Source organism: Phyllobates terribilis, unplaced genomic scaffold (assembly GCF_046119375.1).
Source record: "Phyllobates terribilis strain yellow unplaced genomic scaffold, ASM4611937v1 Scaffold_5__5_contigs__length_657084704, whole genome shotgun sequence".
In the NCBI taxonomy this organism is placed as follows: Eukaryota; Metazoa; Chordata; class Amphibia; order Anura; family Dendrobatidae; genus Phyllobates; species Phyllobates terribilis.
The window spans coordinates 509,436,752-509,449,398 of NW_027362765.1; the positions used below are offsets into that span (position 1 = coordinate 509,436,752).

The window sequence follows — 12,647 nt, forward strand, 5'->3', positions numbered from 1 at the left end:
GCGTACCCTTCAAGTCCCTCAAGCAGCGTATTGACCATCCGCTGAAAAGTGGCAGGGGCATTCTTCATGCCGAATGGCATCACTGTGGACTCGTACAGTCCAAAAGGGGTGATAAAGGCAGAGCGTTCCCTTGCCGCGGGGGTCAGAGGAATCTGCCAGTACCCCCGGCTCAGATCCATGATGGTCAGGTACTTAGCCCCGGCCATCCGATCGAGCAGGTCATCGATGCGTGGTATGGGGAACGCATCGGTGGCCGTTACAGCGTTGAGCCCCCGGTAGTCCACGCAGAACCGTGTAGTTCGGTCCTTCTTTGGTACGAGGACTACAGGCGAGGCCCACGCGCTGCTGGATGCCTGGATCACCCCCAGCTTCAGCATCTCGTCTATCTCTTGGCGCATGTTTCCCTGCACCTCGAAAGAGACCCGATATGCTGAACGCCGGATCGGCGGGTGATCGCCAGTGTCCACGTCGTGGACAGCCATCTCAGTCCTTCCGGGCAGGCTGCTGAACAGCCCCCGGAAGGGGTGCAGGGTGGTCCCCAGCTGGGACCGTTGGTCCTCCGTGAGCTGGTGGCCAACCCCCACATCCTCGATGGACCCACCCGCCTTGGCTTGGGTGAGCAGATCCAGGAGGGTTTCTACCTCTCCTTCCTCGGGAAGGTTGCACACTGGGTGGGCAGTCGCTTCCCGCTCATGATGAGCCTTCATCATGTTCACGTGGAAGGCCTTCCTCCTTCCACGGGCGTGATCCAGGGTGACCAGATAGGTGACGGCATTGAGTTTCTGGTGCACGAAGTAGGGACCTTCCCAGGCTGCCTGAAGCTTGTTCTGTGGTACGGGGACCAGTACCCACACCTTTTGACCCACCTGGTAGGTCCTCTCACAAGCATTCTGGTCGTACCACCGCTTCTGGTCGGCCTGGGCCTGGGCCATATTGTCCTGCACCAGCTTTGCCAAGGCCATCATCCTGTCCCGGTGGCGCACGACATACTCGATGACCGACACCTCGGGGGTGGCCAAATCCCCTTCCCATGCTTCCTTCACCAGAGCCAGGGGGCCCCGTACCCGTCGCCCGTACAGGAGCTCAAAGGGGGAGGACCCCGTTGAGGCCTGCGGAACCTCCCGGTAAGCAAATAGGAGGTGTGGGAGGTAACGCTCCCAGTCTCTCCCGTGGGAGTCGACCAACATCTTAAGCATCTGCTTTAAGGTGCCATTGAACCGCTCACACAGGCCATTAGTCTGTGGGTGATACGGGCTGGCCACCAGATGTTGCACCTGCATTTGCTTACAGAGGGACTCCATCAGCCGCGACATGAACTGGGTCCCTCGGTCGGTGAGCATTTCTTGGGGGAAACCCACTCTGGAGAAGATCTCCAGTAAGGCGGTAGCCACCTTGTCGGCCCGAATGGACGACAAAGCTACCGCTTCCGGGTACCGGGTGGCATAGTCCACTACCGTGAGTATGAAGCATTTCCCGGAGTGGCTGGGAGTGGACAGAGGTCCAATAAGATCCACAGCGACCCTCGAGAAAGGCTCTTCGATGATTGGCAGAGTTACCAGTGGGGCTTTGGGGCGCGGCCCCGCCTTCCCCACCCTCTGACAGGTGTCACACGAACGGCAGTAGGCACCCACCGCGGCTCCCATCCCAGGCCAGTAGAAATGCTGAGCTATCCTGGCCTTGGTTTTAGCGATCCCTAGGTGTCCGGCCATCGGAATCTCGTGTGCGATCCGCAACAATTCCGCCCTGAACGGATAGGGTACCACTAACTGTCGGTCCCTGGGCCACGCCTCCGGTGAACCCTGCTGGACCGTTACCCGGTACAGCCGTCCCTGGTCCCAGACCACACGCTCGCAGTCTGACTCCATGGGAGGCTGTGCCGCCTGTTCCTTGAGAGCTTTCAGGCTGTCGTCTGCTTCCAACGCAGCCTGAAATTCCTGACTTGATGTGGCCAGAATCGACGAAACTGCCACATCCTCCGTCAGCCCCTCCGGGCATGTCACCTGGCCGCTGTCTGACCCGGCAGACACTTGGTCAGAAGTGGGGAAGCCGTCGGACCTCTGCAAGGCTCCTTGGGCTCCGGCGCTCCCACTCCTGGTGACAGCGGCTATGACCGCTGTGACCGTGGGTAGTGCCTGCTTCCCCTCTGTTTCTGACCAAGCCGCCCGATCAGGCAGGCTTCCTAGGCCTTTGGACATCTCGGATGTGGGGAACTCCTGCCCTGGGGTCTTACCTGGCGGCTCCTCTCTTGGGACACCCCCACCTCCCATGGCCTGTTCCTCCCCCTGCAGTGGGCCTATACTCAGCAGCCTGGATACCCCTGGGAGCCCTACACTGCCGGTAGCTGCCCCCCTCTCCATCCCTGAGCTTCCCTCTACAGAATCCTGCCCGCCCCCTCCCTCACCGGAGGACAAGAGGTCACGGCACGCCGGCTGAGCACCTCTGCGGGCATCCCCACACTCCCCACCTGCTTTCACTAACCCTGTTTGTGTTGTGTCTGTGCAGGTGTTACCCTCAGGTTTCACTCCCTCCTCCTCAGCAGGACACACACTACATACAACATGGTTGGCATTAGCAGCAGACAAATCAATACACTCTTGGGGGGCCGAACTTGGGGGTTCAGAGGGTACATACTGCGATACTAGACGCCCCAAGTCGGTCCCTAATAAAACATTTGCGGGAATATTTGGCGTTACTCCCACCTCCCGCATCCCCCTTCCGGCACCCCAGTCCAAATACACCATGGCAACGGGAAGTGCCGGCTCCACGCCTCCAACCCCGGAGACGGAAAGAGTCTTTCCTGGTACCAAGTCCTGGGGGGACACCACCTCAGGCCGTACCAGTGTTCGTTCAGCGCCCGTGTCCCGCAGTCCCATGACCGCAGAACGGCCTATGGTGACGGGTTGGATGTTGTCCAGGGACCTACCACCACCCCCTCCCACACACAAAACATTGGGCGCTCTCTGGGACTGGGATGGGGTCTTTTGGCGCTGGGGACACTCAGCCCTAAAGTGTCCTGGTTTGTTGCATAGATGACAACGTCTTACGTCTGGTCCTCGCCTGGAGAGGGCAACAGGGGGATACACCCCTTGTGTTCTAAGGGCCGGGGAAACAGGGGCATGACTGGGCTTACCCCCTCTCCAGGTGCTGCTGGCAGACTTCTTCAGCTCAGGCGCCCTGTTATTGGCATACTCGTCTGCCAGGGCGGCTGTAGCAGAAGCCCCTGTTGGTTTTCGGTCACGGAGGAACTGTCGGAGGTCCTCTGGGCAGTTCCACAAGAACTGCTCCGTGACGAACAGTTCCTGGACCTCCTGGCGGGTAGTAAGCGCTAGACCCGAGGTCCAGTGCTCTGCGGCTCTCAACAGCGCCCGCATATGATCGGTCCAGGTGTCCTTGGGGCCACGCAGCAGGCTCCGGAACTTCTGGCGGTACGACTCGGGAGTGAGGTTGTACTGCCGGATCAGGGCCCACTTGATGCAGTCGTAGTTCTGTACCTCCCCGGCAGGTAAGTCCCCCAAGGCATCCAGGGACTTACCCCTCAAACGGGGGGTCAGGTATCTGGCCCACTGATCCCGGGCCAGATGGTGCTGAAGACAGGTCCGTTCAAATGCCACCAGAAAGGAGTCCAGGTCCCCATCCTTCTCCAGTAGAGGGAAGTCCTCAGCTCGGACTTTGGACGACTTGGTCTCCTGATGGGTTGGTTGCTCTAGCGGAAGCCCCCGCTGGGCCAGGTCCAGTTGGTGCTGGCGCTCCGCAGCTCGCTCTGCACGCTCCGCAGCCTCCCGGCGCTCTGCAGCTTCACGCTCCGCAGCCTCCCGGCGCTCTGCAGCCCGCTCTGCACGCTCCGCAGCCTCCCGGCGCTCCGCAGCTTCGCGCTCCTCCTCCGCTGCCTTCTCTGATGCTGCCAGGAGGGTTTTGTAGACGGCATCGCCATGAGACTGGAGACTTGCCATAGCCGCTTGTAAAAGGGCTTGTGATCTGGACAGGCTGGGCTGGGTAGGTGGTGGGCAGCCCACTGCGGGACCGTATACTGGGGACTGGCTCCCTGAGGTGCCCGGGCTGGACTCCTCCTCGCCATGAGTAACAATGTCCTCCCCTCCTGCCACACGGACCGTAGCATTAGCCTCCTGCAGGGTCTTGCTCCTGGTGCCGTCTGCCATCTTGGTAACCGACACCGCTGCAACCCTGAGTTTGCACACACCTTGTTATACTTTTAGCCTGACCGTCTAACGTTGGGCTGACCTTAAGACTCCAGCAGTGGAAGTTACCACTGGCAGTCTTTAGTGCCTGGGAGTAGGGGTCCCACAACACTATTATTCTGCAATCCCACCGCTCTGCCACCAATGTGATGAAAGCCGGCCGGTGGGTGCAGCTCTCTGGCGCCCCCTTACCTCTCAGGTCAGTCAAGGTACTGCACCTAGAGAAAGTAGTGCCAGGTAGCTGCAACCAGCGCAGGGAACACGGTAGTGTGTTATCCCTTCAACGTCACTAAACCGTAACGTCACTACACAGCACAACTCGCTAGCGCCCTCTTAGCCTCAGGTCAGTCAAGGAACTGCACCTAGGATAAGCGGTCGCCAGGGAGACTGTCCTGTAACCTACTGGGTATCGGGGCCCTCTGTAGTGAGGGCGGTATATATATCTTCCTTGGCCGCGCCAGGAATATATATATCTGAACCTCCGACCGTCACTACCAGCCTTCCCCAATCCCCAGTTGGTATGCTGCCACCAGTCCCTATTTTAGATATACGCCCAGTCCGTGAATGGGCCTATATCGGGTCAGGAACCAACCCTGGGTAGCGTTTTGGCTTGAGCCGAGCTCACACGGACGTGCGTTCGTTATGCAGAATAAAAGGCAGGCCCACAATTACTTGAGGTAATTGATTATAATAATACACTAGATACACGATATACAACTAAATATACACAGGTATAAGGTCAGGCTAAACTATACAACAATGGAATACAACACACAGAATCACCACAGCATATCAGTTACCGGTTTCTTGATTTTCTTGTGACGCAGGGAGAGGATTCTGCGGTCGCAGGCACGGTTCTTTGTTACAGGCTGAGGCCTACCACCGCATGGTCAAACTGCTCCTCCCCTTGGTGGCCTCAGCTGGTGCTCAGATGTTCAGCACCCCACTCTTGGGTCAAGACTTCGATCAGAAGCCCAAATTCTATGGAACCCAATAACTTCTTCTGGGATGGTCTCATGATACCCCCAGGGGTTCCCATGGATTCGGGCCGCCGTAACCGACCTTTTGATATCAATTATGATACCATACGGTCCTCAGGAATGGCTCAGCGCTATATCTTGGCTTCCAGAGCACGTACAAACGTCTACCGCGGAGGCTTGTGTGCGCAATGGCTCCGGGACGCCGTGATATTTTTTTATTGGCCCATCCCACGCAACATGCGTGTACTTTTCATGTTTCTATATCTTATGCCTCCATGCTTGTGACAGACAAAGAAACTAGTCCTATGGGACAAATGGTCAGGTACAGATAGACGAAGCACCCCCCCCTGCTGGCTGTGTTTCCTCTCGAAGTCTTTGAAGCTCCTAGCATTCAAGTGTTAAGTAGGCCCCGGGGCTTCTTATCTTACAGGAGCCTGGATGGGGGGAAACTATCTAGTTGACGTTTTAACAGAAGGTCCCAAGGGTGGGGGCTGCTGAAGTGTGGCCATCCCTGGATATGATTTATCATTACCAAGATGGCGGCTACAGGTTCATCACAATCCCCAAAGTCTCCTACTAGCTGACATCCCCAGAGTCTCTTCTGACTTGTACGCTTGGGGTGAGATCATTGTTGCAGTGTGACGCAGACATGACATCGCGCTGGGCCTAATAAATCAGAAAAGGCGCCAGGGATCCTATCCGGCAGCCATGGACTACTGATGTTATCACTGAACCAGAAGCCTGCAAATCGATTCGGTCATCTGTGTTTAACCTCTTTGAAGGCCATACATTCATATGTGGAGATTGCGTTCATTCTTCCTTGTGCCAGACTTGGAGAACAGGACTACATTTTTAAAACACGGGGCAATCATTATTACACTCCTTTTTCTAAAGCCAAGCTCAGGGATTTTACAGCTCTGTGCATCCAGCTGCAATGTTCTCCTCAGTAATCATGCTCCCACGTGTCATGGGGGAGACCACAGGAATGTACACCGTGTCCTGTTCATACATGAGAGGATGGTAAAACACTTGGACTAAAAGGCATGAAATCAGCAGTTATGGTATATGTCATTCCAATATGGGTAAAGATATTGACCGATACCTGTTTATCGTCAGGGAAAGTTCATCTTCACAGCCTTTGATTTTATTTTGTGCTTCTAAGTGAGTCATCCCATCTGTGTTTGCTCCATCGATGGATACCACCACATCACCGATGCATAGATCGGCCTGTGCAGCCTTGCTCCCTGGGTTCACCTGCAATGACATGAGATAGTCGATCACAAAATTACAATAAAAAATAATTTTTTTTTTTTTTTTGAGAAATGAAACAACTCATATCTGTAAATAAATTCACAGCAATAGTCTATAAAATTCACAACTATCTTTATTACTAAATATTGACTTCCACTGGGCCCAACCGTGCCTGTGTGTATCAGGGATGCAGCAGTATACCTAGAGGGCACAAGAGAAGTGCTGTTACGCTGCTGGGTTTTGTCAACAAGAAACCGGATTTTTCACCTATTCTTTGACCTTTAGGCCAATTTCACGCTCACTTGTTTGCGAATGTAGTTCTCCTGTAGAGGTGTGAACAGCTCAATGGCAAAGGGAAAATGACCACAGAGAATTAAGCCCCTCTCTGTATGAGCTGCCTCTATAGTACCTATGCTCCTAAAGGAGTGTTTCTAGAAATAACAATAGTAATGATTGGCGTACAGGCACGTGCTCATGACGGAGGGATCCGAGCCACATATAATAGGGCCTTCCCTCTTTCTTTAGATTGGCAGAATAACCACTTATCCTAATATGGATAACTTGTACAAAACATACTGTACATCAGAGGTCCCCAAGCATGCAGCCTGTGGGCTGACATGCCTGGGGGACATATGGCCCTCTTCTGCCCGGTTCTACTGCAGCTATTAGGGGCTGCCCAATCACAAGCAGACACGTAATGGATGCCAGACGAATCCTATAATAGTCAAGCCCCGAAGACCCGAGCGACGCCAGTCAAGGTTCCCAGCCAGGACGTCGACTGTCAAGCCCCAAAAACTGAAGCGACGGCAGTCAAGGTGCCTCACCAGGGTGATGTCGATCGACAGAACAGGAACAGGTTGTAGCGGCACGGTTCTCAGACGTGTGAGCCAGTGACAGGTCGTCGCAGAAACTCTGAAGGTGTCAGATCAGAGATTCACAGTCGGGTCAGCGACCAGGAAGGACACACGTTACCTCTGACAGGGACATATGGTACCGGGCACGGATAGAGAGAAAGACCGTAGTCAGATGTGGATCAGCAGACGCCAGAGCAACATCACAAAAGTGGATAGAGAGTGACGTGGGAAACGGGCAGCGAGTTCTGATAGGAACAAAGTATTGCCAAAGCTTTAAAAGACTGCCCCTTGCCCGGTATAGTTAATGACAATCTAGTACCCCTTCCCTGCAGTAGATCATCTTAAACTACCAGCCCCTGAAATCTAGTGTATTCTGTTATGTGATTTACTGCTTATTTTACTGTCAAACATTGTAAATAAATTGTTATCATATAATACATGTTTTACAATTAATATTATTTGTTAAATAAAAGAAACATACTTTTGTTCCGCCTGTGTCTCCGCTGTTGCATACTGTTTACCTGAATTATACAGCGGCTGCTGCAGAGTGTTGCAGGTCAGCTCTTACCCGTTTGAACAGGAGCTGTGCTGCAGCACCTCGCAGAGGCCGCTACGATGCAATCAGCAGCTCCATTCAATGTGTTTCCATAAGTCACGATTTAACCATAAGTCCATAAGTCAGTTTAACAATGCGGCCCGCACCCTAAAGAGATTTTTCTAATATTCAACCCTCCATTTTAAATTTGAGACCCCCGTGGCTAATGTTTATAGTAATACCTTTATCTATTTGTAAAAAAAATGTATTCCAATAGTAGCTCCCGTACTTTGATATTTATTAATCCATGGTCACATTAGACTGAAGCCGCACATATGAATATTTGCTAACCATTACCTAGAATACACAAGAGAACAAGGGCAAGGACAAAAAATATTTTCCAGCTCTAGACATGATATAAACCCAAGGAAGTGATTAACATCAGAGATGAGCGCTCCATAACTGGCTGGTAAGTGTCACAAGCACAGCAGTATGACAGAATCATTAGACAGAACCCCTAATAGTCATAAATCTGCTAAAATATACTAAGTCATGCACCATAAACTTATATAGTCATCAAAGAAAGGGACTAATGTCCCAAAGATCAGGGAGATTAAACCAGGTTCAAGTCATCATAGTTGAACTTGTAAACCTAATTTAAAAAAAAAATAGCTTGACCAAAAGATAGAAGCTAGACTGGATATTTTGATGGGATTGGTAAAAACTCTGCCAATCAGCAGATGAACAAGCAAAAAGTTAATTCACTGGACAGTTTATGCCGGCATAAAAATCATGGTTGTTGGCAGCACATCTACCCATATAGAATACATATTGTACCGAGATAGAGCAATCATAGTTCTGATCGTTCTGTCCCCATACAGTTGTGGTGTGGCCTGTGAAAGGCCTTAATGACCAACATTCAACTTGTTACATAGTCGACCGGCACTCGTTATTGGTAGAAATCTGCCTAAGAAAATGGACCTTAAAAGAGTAACCGTAACTTAAATGGTTTTCCCCTAAATCAATAGTACACTTGTAAATAAGAAACTTTGTAATATATCTTATCATAGAAATCAGCTTCTTTCTCCTCTTTCAGTGATCATTCATTCTCAATTCATGGGTAAAATCTGTCTTCAGTGAATACATATTTTCCCCATTACTTAGATAGGAAATGACAGTTGGTGCTTAGAACATTTTATGGAGAACTGTAACGGTCATTCCAGGAGAACTTGCAGCAGAATCTTGGTGTCGGCCTCCTGCTTTTCTCTCCTACAGAGAATTTTAAAAAGCAACAACTGTCATCTTCTATCTCCGTAACGTGAAAATCTGTCTTCACAGAATACAAATTGGGATGATCACTCCTAGAGGAGAAAGAAGATCTCTCAGATAACATATATAACAAAGTTTCTTATTTTCACATGTACTATTGATTTATGAAATAAAAATGAAAACGACGGTAAGGCTACGGCCCCATGATCAGTATTTGGTCTGTATTTTTTCTCAGGAGTGGGAGCCAAAATATTTTATATACACAGTCAACCTATAAAAAATAAACTGTAGTAGCAAGGGTCAAATCCAACTCCAACATGGCTTTTGCCATTATCATTATTGACCCATTACATTATAAAGGAATAGAAAGAGAAAGTTATGAATGACTCCTACTGGAACATACTAAGAATTTGTGTTAAGCTCAGTAACGCTACAGTCATATTTATTTTTAAATTTATTTAAAGCAAATACATGTTGGTATTTCACTTTCTCTTTTCTTTCCCAAATATTAAAGATTTTATTATTTTGTGCCCAATCACTTCTAGCCAGTGAAGAGAGGTCCCCGCTCAGCTTTGACAACGGTGATGGATTGGATTTTCCAATTAGACATGGAAGTTGAGGGATGCACATTGCTTTCTATGGCTTTGTTTTAACCTGCGCTGTATGTCTAAATATGGAGCACAACGGCACGAACAATGTTTGCACCAACCAAGCAGCTGCACCAAGTATAGTCTGATTTGTACACATAAACAGCAGGGTGTCCTTTTGCCAGGTTCACACAGGGACAACAATGATGATGCCCAGAATAAATCATGAACTAGAAATCCTGTTTTGCTTTTTATCCTTTCTTACATTAATTGAACTATTTACATGCCTTAATAAAATTATTAAGAACCATCTGCTGCTCTAAAACTTGAATTGCTGCCAAATAACTTATCTGACTCGATTAATTAAACAAAATTTATTTCATTACCATCGAGTCCATATCAGTCAGTCATTCTAACCAGCATTCATGAACCTACGCTTTACTTAAAAGGAGTATTGGGTCTAGAAAAAAAGTAGTTCGTTTTGGTAAAGCACATAAACTGTAGAGAAAAAGCCATTTAAAACCCTTGTTTGGAGGGGGTTTGTGTTTTCCGAGGTTGACAAGTAAAAACAAGTTATCACCTACTGATCAGCGGTGGTCCAACAACTAGGACCTGCAGAGCGGGGAATTTTTTTATCTCAGTTGTAAGGCTACATTCACATGTCCAGTAATCATCAGTTAGAATATGATTTCAACTGGATCCGTTTTTTTAACATTGAATTCTATTGAAAGCTGATTTGTTAGTTAAATAGCCATCTGTTTGTTCCAATTAAACTGATCCTGTAACCAAAAACACACCCTTTTCAAATGAAAGAAAAACCGATGGCTATTTAACTGATCAGTTTTCCATAGACCGCAATGTTAAAGAAAAAAGGATCCAGTTGAAATCTTTTTTTTAGCTGGACAAAAAAAAAGTTGTCTCTGCACAAATATTGGTTGCCAGATTGCTGCTGGATCTGTTCTAACTGATGATTACTGGATATGTGAACATAGCCTAAAATGGAACAAGTGACCGCTACTTCATTCAGTCTCTAAGAAGCTGCCGGAAACAGCTGAGCAACGCTCTGCTCGAAAATCCCATAAGAAATGAATGGAGCAATGGTTGAGCAAGGGTCCTGCTGATTCATTATAATGGGTAAAAAAGTTCTCTGTTATGTTGACCAGTGTTGGTCCCAGCAATCAGCGTCCAACCGATCCACAAGTTATTTATGCTGTTAACTTGATTTCACTCGACAACCCTTTTAAAAACACAAATCAAACACATAAGGCCCTGTCACACTTAGCGACGCTGCAACGATCCCGACAACGATACGACCTGTCAGGGATCGTTGCTGCGTCGCTATGTGGTCGCTGGTGAGCTGTCAAACAGGCAGGCTCACCAACGATCAGGGGAGCAGCGACATCGTGGAAAGATTCTTTCCACGATGTCCTGCTCCTGGTTACGAGCCTGCTGAAGCAGGAGCAGGCTGGTAACCATGGTAAATATCGGGTTACTAGGGGCACACGCGCTCCTAGTAACCCATTGTTTATCATGGTTACCACTCTGCTACAGTGAGCGGGAGGTTACCGCTCACTTTAGCAGGCTCGTAACCATGATAAACAATGGGTTACTAGGTGCGCGTGTGCCCCTAGTAACCCGATGTTTACCATAGTTACCAGCCTGATCGCTGCTCCTGCTGGTCACACACAGCGATGTGTGCTGACCAGCGGGAGAGCAACGACCAAAAAATGGTCCAGGACACTTTGCAGCGATCAGCGACCTCACAGCAGGGGCCTGATCGCTGCAAAGTGTCACACATAGCGACATCGCTGGTGAGGTCGCTGTTGCGTCACCAAAACCGTGACACAGCAGCGATCTCGCTAGCGATCTCGCTATGTGAGACGGGGGCTTTACACTCCCTACCCCACCAACAAGGGTTTTGAATGGCTTTTTCCATACAGTTTGTTTATGATATACCCTTAAATTACATTAGGAACTAATGATTCACTGTTTGATTTAACAACTACAAGACATGAGGACAAAATGGAAGTAGCACAGTTCTCTATACAATAGATCAGGGGTCCTCAAACTTTTTAAACAGGGGGCCAGTTCACGGTCCCTCAGACCATTGGAGGGCCGGAATATAGTTTTTAAAAAAAACTATGAACACATTCCTATGCACACTGCACATATCTTATTTTGTAGTAAAAAAAAACAATACAGGAACAAATACAATATTCAAAATGAAGAACAAGTAAAGTTAAATCAACCGGTATTTCAATAGGTAGGTAACTGTACCCAATAGGCAGGTAAATATCCCCAATAGGAAGGTAAATATCCCCAATAGGCAGCATAGGTCCCCAATAGGCAGGTAAATTTACCCAATAGGCTGCATAAGTCCCCAATAGGCAGGTAAAATGTCCCCAATAGGCAGCATAGGTCCTCAATGGGCAGGTAAATGTTCCCAATAGGCAGGCTGTTTCCCCCTTATAATGCCATATGCAGGCTGTTCCACCCCTTATAATGCCCCATGCAGGCTGTTCCCCCCCTTATAATGCCCCATGCTGGATGCCACCCCCCATATAATGCCGCATGCAGCATGTCACCCCCCCAATATAATGCCCTATGCAGCATGTCACCCCCCCCATATTATGCCCCATGCAGGATGTCCCTTTCCCCCCATATAATGCCCCATGCAGGATGTCACCCCCCCATATTATACCCCTCGCAGGATGTCACCCCCCATATAATGACCTATGCCTCCATACATTAAAAAAAAAAAAAAATATCCAATACTCACCTCACTTCTCACTTGCTGCCGCTGCTCTACTCTGGTCTGGACTCCAGCGTCGCCCCGCTCTGTGCTGCCTGTGACGACACTCGGGAGGGCGCAGTGTAAAGACGTCACCGCACCCTCTGACCTGAGACGTCACAGGAAGCGCAGAGCAGGAAGACAGCGGATCTGCGGAGGCACGGGGACAGGTAAGTATCCGCCT

General features: G+C 49.5%; 1 protein-coding gene across 5 annotated transcripts in view; it reads right to left on the reverse strand.

Moving 5' to 3' along the window:
• PDLIM1 (PDZ and LIM domain 1) overlaps positions 1-12,647 on the reverse strand; it is a 115,046-nt gene that overhangs the window by 62,909 nt on the left and 39,490 nt on the right. For all 5 annotated transcript variants that reach the window (XM_073685636.1, XM_073685641.1, XM_073685637.1 and 2 more), the window contains exon 2: positions 6,279-6,430. In XM_073685636.1, coding sequence (XP_073541737.1) covers positions 6,279-6,430 — 152 coding nt within the window. The remainder of the gene's footprint in view (positions 1-6,278; positions 6,431-12,647) is intronic.